The sequence below is a fragment of the Lissotriton vulgaris genome, chromosome 2_1 (assembly GCF_964263255.1).
Source record: "Lissotriton vulgaris chromosome 2_1, aLisVul1.2, whole genome shotgun sequence".
Classification (NCBI taxonomy): Eukaryota; Metazoa; Chordata; class Amphibia; order Caudata; family Salamandridae; genus Lissotriton; species Lissotriton vulgaris.
In genome coordinates, this window is record NC_141687.1 from 409,220,464 (window position 1) to 409,239,226 (window position 18,763).

An 18,763-nucleotide genomic window follows, 5' to 3' on the forward strand; every position below is an offset into this window, starting at 1 on the left:
AAGGGGGTTTCAACAGTGGACCAGGTTTTTAGATTAAATATGATCTATTGGAGGGCAGCGATATTCGATGGCGGCAGCTTATACACAATATTTGTGGATCTGAGGGCCGCCTTCGACTTGGTGCCCAGAGGCAAACTTTGGAGTGTCCTCTCAGAGATGGGTGTACCCGCGGATATTTTGATAACCCTACAGAGACTACACCACAATAACTATGCCCGAGTGAGGTGTGGGAAGTCGGGGGCACTGACGGACAGATTCCCCGTTGACAGAGGGGTTAGGCAGGGTTGTGTGCTCCCACCGACCCTGTTCTGCCTCTTTGTCAACGGGGTAATCGCCCACCTGAATGGTACTGAAAATACCAATGCCCCAAAATTGAACGGCAGCAGGGTGCCTGCAATTATGTTTGCAGACTACACCCTGCTCCTCTCCAAAACCCCAATGGGGATTCAGAGGATTCTTGACTCTTTTGTGGCCTTTTGTACAGATAGGGGCCTAGAAATCAACGCCACAAAAACTACATTTATGGTCCTGAATCCCAGTCAGAAATTGCGCCCGAACCCACTACTGGGAGCGTCAAGGTTAGAGAGAGTCTCCACCTTTGAATATGTAGGTGTAACCTTGAATGAGACCATGTCATGGGGGCCACACCAGACCAGAGCAAACCTCAAATTAGTGCAGACCACTGGGGGCATTGCGCAGCTGATGAAGAGTTCGACATATCGGCCCTTAGGACCGCTCATACAAATTTACAAAGCACAGGCTAGGGGCGCCACTATGTATGGGGCAGAACTGTGGGGACACACACCAATTCGCAGTCTGTCGGCAACTGAGAATAATTTCATCAGACAGATAGTTGCGCTTCCGGCCAGCACCCCGCTCCTCCCTTTGAGGCTGGATCTGGGACTGAAACCAATAGTTGATGAAATAGGTCTCAGGCCCATAGTCTTCTGGCGAAGACTGTGGAGTAGTGAAGAACTATCTGCCTATAGGGCGGAATTAAGTGAGCTTCTAATCCATCCTAAAGTTTTACAAATCCCCTGGGTGAAATACATTCAAAAATCATGCACAATATTGGGGTTCCCTGATCTCTGGTCTGACCCTGCAAACGCCTCATTAAACATCCCACGCAGAACCTTGGTCAAGGTATATCACGACCAGAAACTGTCATCTGCCATGGATGGCCAGCGGGAGGGATCATTAACATCTGTATTCATGTTGAGCAAGGACTCTTATAGGCTGGAAAGGGTTTTGGACGCTATGTCCCCCGCGTTGGCCAGGAAGCTGTTTCTCCAATGGAGATATGGAACATTGCCCTTCCGATCTTTCACCAGCTCCTGGACAACTCCGCCCTCATATAAGCAGTGTCCGGCATGTTCCTACGTGGAAGAGAGTGATCTACATGTGGCCCTGTTTTGTCCATCCTATATGAAAGCCAGGAAGTGCTAGCTCCTACCACTTATCAAGAGCTTTGGTTGTAGGGAGTACCTGCCAATGTATAGAATCTTGAAAACTGATGTTTCGAGTTTAACTGTGTTTGCACTGGCAAAATTCCTCACTAATGTTTGGTATACCCGCACTTGCATTCTGAAATCTCAGGCCCCGAGTTAATTCCAAGTCTTTTTTATAAAGTAATTCTGGTAGTTTTAATATATAGGAATGATTTTATAGTGTATAGCATGTGCTGTTTTGTTATTCTTTTATAGTGCATAGCACGTGTTTTTCTGTTATTATTGTGGATTTTATTATGACTGCACATGTTTCACTGTTGTTGCATATCTTTTATGGCTATATGGCCGAAATAAAGATGGAATAAAGTTGGTGAGATAGGTGGGTTTATTAAAACCTCATCCCAAGAACAGCCAACAGCAACTGACTCAGTCAGAATCTCTGACAGAGTCCATTCTCAGAACATAGAATACAAGTAAGGAATTATGAAGCTTAAAGGGGAAGTATGGAAAACATCACACATCTCCCTCCTATACAAAAGAAAAGCAATAAAAAAAACAAAAGAAAAACATCACTGAGTAAGAGCAAATGGAACACAAGCTCAAACATAGTCCTTCAAATAAGAGGGAGCTTTACGAGTTCTTTGACTTCTCTTAGAAGGAAGCGAAGACCTGTCAATGGAAAAGTTAGTACCCAAGTGAAAATTATTGCATAAATTATCATTATGAGCAGGAGCATTTGAAAAAAACAAATCAGGATTAACAATAACTACACGACTCTTATTCCAAATTCTTCCATCATCAGTCTTGACAGCATTTTTAAAAATCTTGACAACAGACCTGATGTCGGTGTACTTTGACCATGGTTTGCATCCCACAGGGGTCTTAATTCTAACAAAGTCACCCACTTTGACCTCACGAAAAAACACACTTTTCCTAAGATCAAAGTTTGCCTTACGAGCATCTTGTTTGAGTAACTCCTTAGTTCTCCAATCACCAATATCATTATTGACAAGTCCTTTGTTTAGGCACATCCACCCCGGACACATCAAAGTGTTGGGAACCCTCCCTTTGAACAGCTCAAATGGGGACCTTCCAATAGTAGAATGGGGGGCAAAACGATAAATGTTAATCCTGTCTTGGAGAGTGGACTTCCAATCTAAACCAGAAGAGCGAGCAAGCTGTATAGATTCTTTCAGAGTCCTATTAACTCTCTCTACTGCACCATTTGTTTCAGGATGGTAAAGTGAACACCTTTTATGAACTATTCCACATTTTTAGGTCTCGCCTGTCGATGCGCATGCGCATCGAGCAAGGCGAGAGTATTGGGACTTATCCACTCTTTATCCACACTGCAAGGAATCGTGGCGATTCCTTGCAGTGCCCGTGACTTTTAAGCTCAATGCGCATGCGCATTGAGCTTAAAAGCGCGTGCACGTCCGTCTTTGTTTACCCGCTCCGCCCCCTCCCCTTCCCGCCGTCTCGCATTTCCCCTGTCGCATTTCTCCTCCCCCCTCCCCTCTCTTCCCTCCGTCTTGTTTATTGTACCCGCTCCGCCCCCTCCCCTTCCCGCCGTGTCGCATTTCTCCTCCCCCCTCCCCTCTCTTCCCTCCGTCTTGTTTAAGTTTACAAGTTTCAAGGTAAGCTCTTTATTACATAAGCCACACGTTTTGGAAATATTTATTTTGGCACCCACGTTCCCTTCTTTCCACAAGTATTGGAAAGTCACAAGTGCCTAGAGAGACAGGGAATACACAGCCATATTAGCAAAGAGGAATAGCGCGACCCGCAGTCTTATTTACTGCTTGGCACAACCGCATCCCCCCGCCCCCGGAAGTTAAAGGATACAACCCACCCACCAGCGAGTTGCTCCCTGCTCTACTTAGTGGCTCCAGGGAACATGTGACCGGCTTCGTACAGAACCGCTCCTGTCGTCACGGGCTCGCGGCACTCTCATCGCGCCCCTCTGGCCGTCCTTCCCAGTGTGCTACACAGGCGGCACTACAGTTCCACCCCACACCAGTTTTCAAACCGTCTCCTACCTGCTCCCAGTCACCTGCAGCCATTTTGAGAGTCCCCGGGGAGGTGGAAGAGTAATCGAGCACCTATTTTGTTATTGATAGTACAAAGTGTGCAGAGGTGCTCTGCTGACTGTTACACCGCTGTGCGGCTCATGGCTGCCGGCGCAGCCTTACTACCCATTAGCCGCCTGGCGCAGTCATTCTTGCACTCATGGGCCACGTAATTGTCCGTCTCGGCTACAAATTGCCTCTCCCCTCAGGCCCATTCGCATAAATCTTGCAAGCTCGTCCAAACCTGCTCCAGAGTGCGCGAGCGCGCTGCACGCGCGCCGAGAGCCAATAATGGGTACATCTCCACTAAATGCTTCCTTCAATTAAGGCAGGGAAAAAAATAATAATCTCCCGGTTTTATGTCACAAAACATTTGCAAATGCTTAATCATTTGGGGGGAGCGGAATGGGGAGTCTTTTGGCAGGGATGCCGTGGTACACCATGACGCCAGAATGCAGGCTCGTGAAATTCATAGAGGGTTAGTGCACGTTTTGGTGATTCTCCTCCCCCCAGTGTACCTTTTTTTTAAAACTTGTTTAACTTGTTTAATCACATTGACCTTTAACATTTCTCCCCGTTTGGTGCCCTCCCTCTTAACACCAAAATCTACACTCCTCCCACCCCCACTTCCGTGTTAAGTAGAGTGCCCTTCGTCATCGGCCGCCCGGGGTCAGCCTCTCCCAGATCCCCTCTATAGCCGCAGAGGCCACGGTGATCAGCCCACCTCTCCTCCTCCCCTGCAGCAGCTGATCTACCACTGCAGTTCGCAACGCTCTGCAGGTAAAGCCCTTTAATGCCTTTGTGCATCTAGAGGTGACTCATTGGTTACGCAGCATTTTCCATTGTTGATCACAACGATTAAGCTGTTAAAAACGTTGTTTGCGCTTTGAAGGTGCTCTACAGCATGTTCAAGAACTATGAATTCCTAAAGATTATTAACACCAGAAGGATCACTTCTGACATTTGGTTGGTTTTTGCACTTCACTTTACTCATTCAGTACAGCTGTTGGATAGATTTTTAGGTCTTGCCTATCCCACTCACCCTCACTCACCCTCACACACCATCACAGCCCCCTCTCACCCGCACACCCCTCACAACCCTCTCACCCTCACACCCCCTCACTCACCCTCACCCTAACACACCCTCACTCACACTCACCCTCACACCCCCTCACCCTCACACACCCCCTCACCCTCACACACCCTCACCCTCACTCACCCTCAACCCCTCACCCTCAACCCCTCACCCCCTCACCCTCAACACCTCACCCTCAACCCCTCACCCTCACTCACCCTCAACCCCTCACCCTCACTCACTCACCCTCAACCCCTCACCCTCACTCACTCACCCTCACTCACCCTCAACCCCTCACCCTCAACCCCTCACCCTCAACCCCTCACCCTCAACCCCTCACCCTCACTCACCCTCAACCCCTCACTCACCCTCACTCTCACTCACTCTCACTCACCCTCACTCACCCTCACTCACCCTCACTCACCCTCACTCACCCTCACTCACCCTCAACCCCTCACTCACCCTCACTCATCCTCACTCACCCTCAACCCCTCACCCTCACCCTCACCCACCCTCAACCCCTCACCCTAACTCACACTCACCCTCACTCACCCTCACCCTCACTCACCCTCACTCTCACTCACCCTCAACCCCTCACTCACCCTCAACCCCTCACTCACCCTCAACCCCTCACTCACCCTCAACCCCTCACTCACCCTCACTCACCCTCACTCACCCTCACCCACACTCACCCTCACTCACCCTCAACCCCTCACCCTCACACAGTGCAATAGGTCTCGGAGCATTTGAGTTAGAGCTTTTGGAATTGTTTATGGCTTTTTTTATTTGTAATTCTTTAGCATTGGCTACAGGAAACAAAAATGCTAAAGATTTACAAAAAAACCCATAAACAATTCTAAAAGCACTAACTCTAATGCTGCGAGACCTATTGCATTTCCAATGCTTGTTTTAGAAAGTCAACAAACAATGTAGAACAAAATTCAGGGCCATTGTCAGATAGAAGACTGTTAGGAAAACTTTCCTTATTAAATAAAGACTCTAGAAACTTAATGACAGAATTAGACGTAATCTCCCTGACAGCAGAAACTTCAATCCATCTTGAGTATAGATCAATCAAAACAATGAGATAAGGGGTATCAGAAACACCAGAGAGAGGACCAAGAATGTCAATTGCGACCTCATCCCACGGATGGCCAGGTAAAACCCTCTTCACCATAGGCATTTGTCTCGTTTTTAAAATTTTGTCACTAGAACAGCACTCAGGGCATTCTCGGACCATTCTCTCAATTTCTAGGTCCATGCCAAGCCACCAGAACTGCATGCGAAGAAACTCTTTGGTCTTAACAATGCCCAAATGTCCACGATGGGCATGAGACAACAATTTATTCCTTAATGAGGTGGGAGGAACACGTTTAGTACCATGAGTTAAAAGACCATCATTCACTGAACGCAGCACACGGCTCACAAATGAGCAGCGTCAGATGTATGCGCGCGCAGCCTGGCTTAGAATGTTGCGCGAGGAAATGAAGACGTTGAGCTCGCGCGAAAGCCAAAATCCCTTACAAGTCTTTTTTTTTAAATTTTCTTTAAGTCCCAAAATTATTTCAATTTTTTAATATTCCTCCCGCTCTCCTCACCGTGAAATAGATGACAATTCAGCCGCTGGGAAGTCGACGCTTCACTTCGTGTATTGAAGGACAGACGCTGGAGGAGAAACGAGGTAAATTTCTTTGCTATGTTGATCTGGTTGAGGTGTTTTCCAATCGTCGCCAGTGTAAAATAGTTAAATATCGAATTAAACAAGGAATCAAGTAATCGTTTTAGATAGGTGGGTTTATTAAAACCTCATCCCAAGAACAGCCAACAGCAACTGACTCAGTCAGAATCTCTGACAGAGTCCATTCTCAGAACATAGAATACAAGTAAGGAATTATGAAGCTTAAAGGGGAAGTATGGAAAACATCACACTCGTCACCAATGTACAGATGCCAGTACGCATAGGTGGTTAATTCGCCTCTTTATTTTCAAGCATCTTAGAAAGTAGACTAGCAGGGAAGAAAGCTCACAGCAACTGCCCTTTTCCGTTCAAGCAAATACATTCCCCGCGCATTGACAGAAATTCAGTGCAGCATTCTACATTCCGCCCACCAAACAATGTACAGATCTCAAAAATACCCAACAGATATTCAAGAAGAAATGTATGAGATGCTTTCACTAAAAATGTGGATTTAATACATCCGAACAACAAAAACAATGTCCATCACAAAAAGGGTGAATATTTTAATTCTTAGACAATTAATAGAATTATAAAAACCTTAATAAGTGGTCCAAGGGTTCAATATCACTATCTCAAAGATGACTCATACACTTGTTAGGGGAAAGACCTTATCCAATCTCTTGCTACTTCAAATATCAGAAGAAAAAGGTGAAAATTTATGCACATGTGTTTCTATAATTTGACCGGACATCTCAGATTTTTGATTGTTCAATATTTGACTCTTTTAAATAATATACATAATAACTGAAAATGAGTTTGAATTACTTTTTTATAATTAGGTGTATATTACACCAGAAAATTTAGGAGTAATCCACACCCGAAACAGGAATAAAACACAACTAGAAAATGCTTCATAGGTTAGATTTGCAAAGAATATTTTTGTAAGAGGTGTCACATACTCCTGACTTACTCCTGCTTTTGCAGGAGTAAGACATACCTTCTCTAGGTCATTAGCAGTGAGGGGTAGAGGGATTCTTTTTCACTAGGCTGATACATTGTCAAGACCTCATACTCAATCTACACAATTGTTTGTACATTTTATACAGTAAATCTACCTGTTTTGTAATGAGGGAGTTAATCCCACTAGATGGTGGCAGATGATGTAGCTGCCGGGTCTTGTCTTTGCCTGAAACTTAGAAATAGGGCTTATTCTTATGCGAGGCACAACAGAAGTTATTGACCTAGGCCCTGCAAAATCATCTGACATGCTGCACCTTCTTGTGGAGCAAAACTTTCTAAATTAGGCCTGGTGCATTGTGCCATTTCTTGGCGCATTTGTAAGTACCGTAATGGTCAGATTTCAGTGCAGTATACACCAAGGGCATCATTTATGATAGGTGATGCACCGCTGTGTGAAAACAGCGATGCGTCACTTTTCACTGCGCTCTCCCTGCGACACTAACGATGCATCATATTTACAGTATGACGCATCATGTCGCAAGGGGTTACAGATACGTCAGTCTTTCTGACGTATCTGTAGGCGCAAAAGTGACACATTGCTGGAGTGTGTCACAATAGTGACGCAACTCCAGCAATGTGTACTTTCACATGGGCAAGTCCCAGACTGCCTGCGTCAGTCTTACGACTGCCATGAGGCAGGTGTAAGATTTTGACCCATTAGCGTCCAAGAAATGGCGCAGTGAAATCTCATAGATTTTACTGCGTCACTTTTGTGACTCTTTCTTGAATCAGAGCGCCCCCCTTGCATACAATATACCTGGTGCAGGTATAATGTGGCGCAGGTGTTTACAAAGTGACGCATCTAACTAAATGCGTCATTTTGTTAATATGGTGCAACAAGGCACATTTTTTACTCTGCTGGTGCGTCACAAAAAGTGACGCACCCGTGGCGTAAAAGTGACGCAAGGGCTCATAAATAAGCCCCCAAAAGTCAAAGGTTATCCTCGTCTTTCACATCTGTTTAATACCAGAACTAAGAATTATTGGTGAACTTTAAAAAAACATCTTTTGAGCAGTGTATCTAATAATGATGTATTAATGATATTTCCTGCACTACAATGAAATAATAATGTCTTTTCTCTTTTCCAGAACCATGTAGCTCAGCTAAGCAACCTTCTCTCCTGGTTGCTAAGAAGAACGCAACACTCACATGTCAGTACAAATGGATCACGAGGGAAAGCCGGAAGGTGACGGACATCCGGGTGTCACTACGCAAGAGGACCTGGGAGATTGTGTGCTCTGGATATTTTTCGAACCGGTCCTATGCACCATTTAACCAGCCACCACCATTGGGCCTCAAGTGCTTGAGTATTCCGAGTGAAACCAATGTGACCTTTCAACTTTCGGATCTCAAGGTGGACCACACCGATATTTATTTTTGTTTCACTGAGGTCATGTCACCACCTCCATACTCCAGCAGCATTGATAATGGAACAATCGTTCACGTGAAAGGTAAATCTAAAAAATCACAAGTCTTTTTACAGGTACAATGTACGTTCTATTGTGAGCTGTATGACTTCCACCAATATCAAAAGTTGGACTGCTCTATTGGGCAATCAGTGAGTGCCCGATGGATTAGTCTGAGGTGTCAGTGTGTGGGCTGTTTGTGGTCTATTTTATAGTCTCCTGGACCACTTTTTACTGTTGAAGTCCCTGATATTAATCCAAACATTGCCCCCAGTAAACTCACATCCATGCAGTATTCTATTTCTTGCAAAGCACCTACACAGCATGTCTGTACACGTCCAAACTCGGGATATTTTAAGGCATGAGCAAAGCAGGCAAATGCCGAGGACATAGAGCGAACGTTCTCTCTATGTCTCATCTTTCTATTTCTTCATCTCAAACTTTTACGTATTAGTCAATATCGATTGTCATCATGGGGCTTGAAAGAATAGAAAATGGGAACTAAAATCCAAAGCTGTTTTGCACATGTGCTCGAAAGTATATCTTGCCCTGAGCGTCCAAAAGCCTTAAGGTGACACTGTCAAAACTGCTCCAATTTGCACAATTTTTAGCTATCTAATTCAATATTGGGGCCACTCTTATTTTGGTCCAGGGCATGTTTTCTAGATCAGTCCAACTCTGCCAATATTCAAATCAAGGTACAGTCAACACCTCCTGGCTCCAGGCCAGGCTATGTCAGCTATAAGGCTAGCTCTTTAGAAAAGCACTACTAGGAGAATATGCCTCATTACAACGTGATCCATCACATCGCATGCTTTTACACAGCGATTGTTAAAACGGCTTCGTTGTCACAATGCAGTACCGTTACAACGCAAGTTGTTACAACGACTGACTCTAGATGCGTACTGGACTTAGGAAAAGTATAATTTACTATTCTAACTCCAGTGTGTGCATTAGTAGGGAAGGTGTTGGAATAGTAAATTATACTATTCCTTAGTGTAAAGCGCCATCTAGAGCAAGTCGTAGTAACAACTTGTGTTTTAATGGTACTGCTTTGTAACAATGAGGTCGTTGTAACAACTGTGTTGTACAGGTAACGGGATGTGATGATCGCGTTGTAAAGGTTATTTCCCTTAATAGGCAGGCACCAATTGTGTCATCAATGAGGGTGATATGCGATAGCACCTAAAATTAGCAAATGTTGCCCTATTGCCATGGTAGTAAAGCAAAATATGTAATTTCGACTAGTGAAGTAAAAATGCTTGCACTGGATCTTTTATCTCAGGGTCAGTCTTAGGTGTAGGAGGCTACTCTGAAAGTTTCACCAACATTTGGAATGATTGACCAGTGTACAAATGACATTTACACTGACCAACAGGTTAAAATATGACATATTTGCATCATTCAACTGAATTTTTTTTTCATTTTATTACCAGTAGGTCTATAGCATGCAGCAACACACAAAGGCTTTTACATACAAAAATAGAAGTAGCAAACACAGGCGGTTATTTGTGTATAAAAAGAAAATAAACAAAATATAACAGACTTGAGCCAGGAACCACCCCCCAAAAAAGTGTAACTCCTAGAGGAAATGACAGAATTTAAAACTATAAGTTATTAAAACAATGACATTGAAGAACTAGTTAGGTGCCCCTCAGTACTGAAAACCAATGCAGTGACCATCAACATACAATAACAAACAGAAGCCGAAAAATTATTGAGGTTAAAGACGTGGCATATTTGAACAGTACTACATGGAGAGGTTCATCTGGAACACTTGAGAGCTAATACCATCCTTCAGAGTCTACAAGTTCGATGTATCACAGTATTTTTCACTGATTACCTGGAATACATAGGAGACATCAGTGGAATTGTCACAAAACGCTCCTGTGATTGGATGTTCCTTTCAACAAAAAGGCTGAACTTCTGGCCAAAAACGAGCTGGAAGCCATAAAGGAACTCGAAGAACAGAGTTGAACTAATACCGCAATCAATGACTCTAAAGCCCTACTGGCGAAGGTCAGCACTGAGGGCTACAATTTGAAAAAACTTGATAAAAACATTGCAAGCTCCAGCTTGGAGAAAGTTTATCAGTACCTCCAAAAGGACTTTACATTAATACCAAGGTCAAACGTCAAGACATTACATCAACTTCCCTGAGAGCTCATTATATTTAGACTATAATACACCAAGTTACACTAATCCTCTCAAGAAGGGATTTTCAGAACGAAGCAGAAGGAGAGGGTGAGGAAAAACATGGCAACCCCAAGAAAATGGTGAAATCAATACGTTCAGAAGAACTTACCAATGGGGAATCAAAATTAACCATCATGTATAATATCTCCAGGAGATTCTTGGAGGAACAGGAAAAGCAGGTACATGAAAAGGGATTATCATTCGTCCCGGTCCAATTCACTGACTTCACACAGGTTAGAATGGAGTTAATACAATTCTTTCAAAGGACCTGACTTCGTGAATTTTTTTTAATTGTGGTCTCACCTCAGGAAATAAGCTACATGGACCTAAGGAAACCCTTGAAATTCTGACCACCACGTAATAAGATGCAAGCAGAGATTGTTGTCTTTGAATGAACTGTTCTCAAAGAGTCCACAAAGTACACTAAATGCAATCTAACAAAGTCAGAGGCCCTACACAACTGAAAGCGGTTGAAAAAGATTATAATAAAACCAACAGACAAAGGAGACATTGAGTACAGGATCGAAGGGAGTATAAAGCAGAGATAAGCAATACAGACCATTACCAGGAAATGGATCATGATCCGACAAAGGAAATAGAAGCCGAGAGTAAAAACATTATTGATAATGCCTCTAAAGAAGGATGGATCTCAATGAATTAAGCTAAATATCTGGTAAATAGCAACCCAAGGCCACCAGTACTACATACAGTACCAGAAATAACAAAAACCCTAACAAGCCCCCCTTGAAGATCAATCATAGCAGGTGAAGATTCGACCTTGAAACCCGTTGCTAAGTATATTGACATCATGCTGAAGGACACAACAGAGATCATTGTTAAGATTGAATAGGTGGAATATAATGAAGAATCGGATATCCTCATAACTATCGATGTGGGAAGCTTAAATACGAACATACCACTTGACACTGCACTCAAATTCAAATTCAAATAATCCTTTATTCAGTATTTAAAAAACACCATACAAGTACATGTTTATAAAGTTAAGAAGGGCAAAACACATACAATTCATAAACATCACGTACCTCCTACAGAGTTGAATTTAAAATAGTTTACAAGAAATTCAATCAGCACAACCCTCTTGTGTTCCTCAGCCTTAAAGCAACCTTTATAAAATTCATAATACAACACTGCACTCAGGACATTGGAGTGGTTCCTGGAAAGTAGGATGTTCCTCACCCTCATAAATCTATAATATCCTTTTTTTTAGAGTGAGTCAAGAACAGTACATCCAAGTAAAGGGGACAGCAATGGGATGCCCTCTGCACCGGAGCTGCAGTGCTGTTTATGGCACAATATGAGGAGAAATTAGTTTATACTGACAACTCATACACAGAAAATATTTCGCTTTAGAAAAGATATATAGATGACGTCTTACTAATTTACAAGAGCACCACAGAGGGACTAAAGAATTTTCATGACTGGACTAGTTCACATACTCCTGACATCAAATTCTCAATCATCCCGAGCAAACATGAAATAAACTTCAAGGAACCAATCTATAAAGCAACAGGATGGAAGAATCTTTACCATGGTATTTAACAAAGCAACTGAAAGGAATTCATTCCTCCACTACTCAAGCTTCCATCAATGCAAGCTTAAATATTATTTGCCATACAACTAATTTTTCAGGATTTTAAGAAAATGCTATAAAAAAGATAATTTCATGAATGCAAATGAACCCCTGAGAAAACTGCAGGTTAGAAACCACCCCAAAACCTGTACAGACCAAGATCAAGATTCTAACGTAGGAGAAAAATAAACCAAAAAATGACAGATTGGTGTGTGTAACAATGTACAACTTCCATAAAATCGAAATCAAGAAAATCATTAAAAAAAACTGCCATTTGATAAAGAATCAATGTCCCACAATAGCAAACCATCTTTTTGCACTGAAACATAACACAAATATCAGGGACATGGTAGTTCACTACAATACAGGAAAAAAGAAGGAACCAACTACATTATGCCATGTACAATCCTTGTCCTATCCCCTGTAACAGACATCCCAAATGTAGAACCCAGGATCATCGCTCAGCCCCACACTTTTCAACATCTACATGGCCCCCCTCGCCGCCATTGTCAGTGTCAGGCTCCACCTCTTGCTTCTTCAGGATTGTGCTGATTTGCCTATCGCTTCCCCCTCACGACGTCCCCAAGAGCCTGGAAATAGACACAGACTGCTAGGATAGTCAGGTGAGGGAAGGAAAATAAGGGGACGGCAGGGAAGGAGACCTGAAACGAGAAAAGCATACACTAATTATATATCTACAGCCTACACTCGTTTGTTACATCAACAAGTACACTCTACTTTCTTTCCCTGGGTATTGTCCTTTTCCCTACCTGTAAAGAAAAGATTGAAGGCAGAAATCAGGGATGAGGAATGAGGCGAGATCAGAGATTCATCAACTGCAAAGGGAGAGGTACAAGATAGATGTAAAGCTATTCTTAACTTCACCGTAAAACAATTCATGTTAACATTCTCACCACATACCTATATACAATTATGTCCACACTTTGTAGATAAACAAATCCCTCTGAATCTCTCTCAATTCGTCTCCCCTGTAGTTAGAACACAAAGATAAACAACTAATGAAAACAATGAAAGAAAAAGCACCTGGCCTGGGGTAATTGATTCTTACCCTAGGCTAATTAAAGATCTCAGTCCTGAAATGTTTGATGCACCACGGAACTAAAGTTCTTTCATCCAAAATCCCAAGGTAGGAAACAGGTAGACCATTGAAATATGGCTGGTGCCCCAACCAGTCTTTTTTCCACTCACCGGAGACCACCGGAATGGTTTTGCACTAGTCTTTCAATTACACAGAGTGGTGCCTTTGGTCTGACTGTTCCCCGCAACAAAGTGACAGAATAGTTTCTCTGCCGAGCAGGCTTCCCTCAGATCAAGGAGAGAGGAAGAGACCGTCTCCACCTCGTCTCCCACAAAGAACGTGAGCCCAAAACCGGCACGGGAAGTACCGGGAAAAATGTCCAGCAAACAAGAATACAACGCTTACCAAGAGTACAGGCAAGTACAAACCACAGTCTCCGGTTGTCCGCAGAATTATCGGCGCTGCCTCATCTCCGCGGTCTTGTTTTACATCCGGGTTTGCATGCTTTACGTCCCGCACGTAACGTTCTTCCCGGGCATGCCGGGAACCATAGTTGTATTGCGAATTGTGTCCTTACCGATGCCGGTCAACGACCCAGGAATTCTAAAAATCCTGACAGTCAGATAGCATGTACTCAGCATCGTATCCTACGCCGACCCCAGCTCATCCTCTCACTCACGAAAAATCACGAAGACACCAGACTCAGCTTCCAGGAAAGAATGAAGAACGTGGCAGCCTGGATGAAAGAGAGCTGCTTGAAGCTCAACTCAGAGAAGACCGAGATCGTCATCCTCGGACCCTGCACCTCTGCCTGGGACAACACCTGGTGGCCCACCACCCTCAGAAATCCACCCACACCTACAGACCATGCATAAAGCCTCGGTATCATTCTCGACTCCTCCTTCTCCATGAGCCGCCAGATCAACGACATCGCCTCCACCAGCTTCAACTGCCTGAGCATCCACCGTAAAACCTTCAAATGGATCCCCAGACTGCAGAAAGACTGTCACCCTTGCTCTCGGCAGACTGGATTGCGGCAACGCCCTCTACACCGGAATCAACAGAACCCTTCTACCCAAACTCCAAACCATCCAGAATGCCACAGCCAGACACATTCTCAGGACACCGCGCCACAAACATATGAGCCAACACCTACGAGACCTCCACTGGTTCCCCGTCGAGAAGAAGATCACCTTTAAACACCTCACCCACGCCTACAGATCCCTCAACAACTCCGCACCCAAATACCTCAACGAGAGATTATCCTTCCATGTACCCAAAAGGAACCTCCGCTCCGCCGACCTTGCCCTGGCAGAGGCCCCAGCATCCACAGAAGCAAAGCAAGTAGGAGAGCCTTCTCCTACATCGCAGCCAAGACCTGGAACGAACTCCTTGTGAACATCAGATTTCCTCCAACCCTCTACACGTTCAGGAAGGACCTCAAGACCTGGCTCTTCAACTGATCCAGAGCTGCTCCCCCTCCCGCCCCCACAGCACCTTCAGACCCTCATGGGTGAGTAGCGGGCTTTATTAACCCTGATTGATTGATTGTGTAGTTAGTGTGCCAACTGACCAGAGAGGCCGAAAATGGTGTGTAATCAATGTATAATTTCACACCTTGAATTAAAAAACGACAACACAAAAAACGAGTCTAACTTTACTACTTTCTTTAAATGCCCTTTGTGTATACCGAAAGTCATAAAGTTGGACTTTTGTCGCAGTTTACCTTTGTGAATCGGGCCATGGTTATATCATTAAATGCCCATGTAATGAGGCATATATTGGAAAGACAACAGAAGAGATTAAGGGCCACATGCATCATTCAAAATACCGACCGCAAACCCATTAAGACCAGTATTTTTGCATTTGGGATGCATCATATCAAATGCAAAAAAACGCAATTTAAGTAATCGCTAAATTTGTGATTACTTAAATTGTGATTGCATTTAGGGAATCACATATTGCGATTCCCTAAATGCAATTCATTAACCCCAAAAATGTTGCAATTTTGCAATTAAGAAACGAAAATTACCATCAATTCATAGGTGATAGTAATTTGAGAGAACTGTTGTGCATTTTTCAAAGTTCCATGTTGCACATATACATGCCCTTAGGCCATGTGTGTGCGCATGCAATTCTCATTCATTCCTATGAGCCTATATGTGGCCCTAAAACCTGTATTAAAAAATCTCAGATACTCAAAAAAGTATTGACTGCTCTGTTAGCGCAAAATTACATGAACCAAAACCAAACAGAAAAAGAAATAGCACGGAGTGTCCTTAAACATTGACACTCTAAGAAACAATGACATAGAAGAGGAACTTCTGAGAGTGGAAGTAAGAATGATCCTGAAAGTAAGTATAGCTAAGACAGGTCTTAATGAAATTGTTGTATCTTACCAGACGTAGCCGAGTTGTATTTTAAGTATTTATACTCCAGCCCCACCAGGAGCAGCCTGCCTGCTGCTCAGCCCATCTTCCATCTTCCAACTGTCATCACTCTTCCAAACAGGCACCCAAGCATTCCATCATCACAGTCACACCAGCATTCCACTGTCAACACTCACACTGGCTGAGCAGCAGGGAGAGAGCTAAACTGGGAAACATATACTTAAATAATCAGGATATAACAGAAATGTCATAGATAAACAACATTTATATGGGCATTAGAGAGATTAAACACAATCATAACTCCAAACACATACGACCAGTTCAACTCACAATCAACCATCAGATACAATTACCCCACCCCAACAAAAAAAGGCTGCCCTAAGCAGCTGTGACACCGTTTACTCTGGCACATCATACACAGATGAATGTGTTATTCAGGTGGGGAAAGAGTTGTTTAAACAAGCATTGGAAATGCAATAGGGCTCGCATTAGGAAAGTTTGAGCTATTGGTGTTATAAATTAATTATTTTTATTTATGTGTTTTTTTAAAATAGCTAAATTAATAGCTTTATCATTTACAATGCCAATAGTTATAACTTTCGCAAATGTGACACCTATAGCATTTGCAATGCAACATGTTTTGTATTTACGTGACTTAGATGTATTGATATTACAAATAACAATGGCTTTTAATTTTTTTAAATAATTAATACTTAATTATTTATTTAATTTGTAATGGCAATAGCTTAAACTTTTGTAAATAACATTTGTGAAGATTATGTTCAGTGTTTTTTATTGTGACGAAAATCCAAGAACAGAAGTGAAATATTAACATCTTTTTGTGATTTGTAATAAAGCGTGAAAGCTTGAAAAATTGAAAGAACATATTTGAACCAGTGATACTGTGGTTGCGCTCAGTGGTGTGTGCATCGGTGTAGCTGTTTGGTGGGTGCATTGGTGGAGCTTAGTTGGAGCATCGGTGGAGCTGTGGGTGGCACGGCGGAGTTGTGTGGTGGGTGCCATGGCGGAGCTGTGTGGTGGGTGCCACGGCTGAGCTGTGTGGTGGGTGCATTGGTGGAGCTGTGTGGTGGGTGCATTGGTGGAGCTTAGTTGGAGCATCGGCAGAGCTGTGTGGTGGGTGCCTCGGCGGAGCTGTGTGGTGGGTGCCTCGGCGGAGCTGTGTGGTGGGTGCATCGGCGGAGCTGTGTGGTGGGTGCCTCGGCGGAGCTGTGTGGTGGGTGCATCGGCGGAGCTGTGTGGTGGGTGCATCGGTGGAGCTGTGTCGGTGGAGCTGTATGGTGGCTACATCGCTGGAGCTGTGTGATGGGTGCATCGCTGGAGCTGTGTAGGTGGAGCTGTGTGGTGGGTGTATCGGTGGAGCTGTGTCGGTGGAGCTGTGTGGTGAGTGCATCAGTGGAGCTGTGTGGTGGGTGCATCGGTGGAGCTGTGTAGGTTGAGCTGTGTGGTGGGTGCATCGGTGGAGCTGTGTCGGTGGAGCTGTGTGGTGGGTGCATCGGTGGAGTTGGGTGGAGGGTGCATCGGTGGAGCTGTGTAGGTGGAGCTGCGTGGTGGGTGCATTGCTGGAGCTGTGTAGGTGGAGCTGTGTGGTGGGTGCATCGGTGGAGCTGTGTGGTGGGTGCATTGGTGGAGCTGTGTAGTTGGAGCTGTATGGTGGGTGCATCGGTGGAGCTGTGTGGTGGGTGCATCGGTGGAGCTGTGTAGGTGGAGCTGTGTGGAGGGTGCATCGGTGGAGCTGTGTGGTGGGTGCATCGGTGGAGCTGTGTGGTGGGTGCATCGGTGGAGCTGTGTGTTGGGTGCATCGGTGGAGCTGTGTGGTGGGTGCATCGGTGGAGCTGTGTGGTGGGTGCATCAGTGGAGCTGTGTGGTGGGGCATCTGTGGAGCTGTGTGGTTGGGGCATGTGTGATGGGGCATGTGTGGTGGGTGCATCGGTGGAGGTGTGTGGAGGGTGCATCGGTGGAGGTGTGTTGTGGGTGCATCGGTGGAGGTGTGTGGTGGGTGCATCGGTGGAGGTGTGTGGTGGGTGCATTGGTGGAGCTGTGTGGTGTGTGCATCGATGGAGCTGTGTGGTGGGTGCATCTGTGGAGCTGTGTGGTGGGTGCATTGGTGGAGCTGTGTGGTGGGTGCAGCTGTGGAGCTGTGTGGTGGGTGCATCTGTGGAGCTGTGTAGTGGGTGCCTCGGTAGAGCTGTGTGGTGGGTGCCTCGGTGGAGCTGTGTGGTGGGTGCCTCGGTGGAGCTGTGTGGTGGTTGCATCAGTGGAGCTGTGTGGTGGTTGCATCGGTGGAGCTGTGTGGTGGTTGCATCGGTGGAGCTGTGTGGTGGTTGCATCGGTGGAGCTGTGTGGTGGTTGCATCAGTGGAGCTGTGTAGGTAGATCTGTGTGGTGGGTGCATCGGTGGAGCTGTGTCGGTGGAGCTGTGTGGTGGGTGCATCGGTGGAGTTGGGTGGTGGGTGCATCGGTGGAGCTGTGTAGGTGGAGCTGTGTGGTGGGTGCATCGGTGGAGCTGTGTCGGTGGAGCTGTGTGGTGGGTGCATCAGTGGAGCTGTGTGGTGGGTGCCGCGGTGGAGCTGTGTAGGTGATGCTGTGTGGTGGGTGCATTGGTGGAGCTGTGTCGGTGGAGCTGTGTGGTGGGTGCATTGGTGGAGTTGAGTGGTGGGTGCATCAGTGGAGCTGTGTCGGAGGAGCTGTGTGGTGGCTGCATCGGTGGAGCTGTGTGGTGGCTGAATCGGTAGAGCTGTGTGGTGGCTGAATCGGTGGAGCTGTGTGGTGGCTGAATCGGTGGAGCTGTGTGGTGGCTGAATCGGTGGAGCTGTGTGGTGGCTGCATCGGT

The 18,763-nt window shown here is 45.1% G+C and overlaps 1 protein-coding gene across 1 annotated transcript in view; it reads left to right on the top strand.

The window, feature by feature from the left end:
- The window catches only part of CD28 (CD28 molecule), a 177,894-nt gene that overhangs the window by 101,121 nt on the left and 58,010 nt on the right, over positions 1–18,763 (top strand). Inside the window, exon 2 of the mRNA XM_086958562.1 lies at positions 8,380–8,742. Coding sequence (XP_086814688.1) covers positions 8,380–8,742 — 363 coding nt within the window. The remainder of the gene's footprint in view (positions 1–8,379; positions 8,743–18,763) is intronic.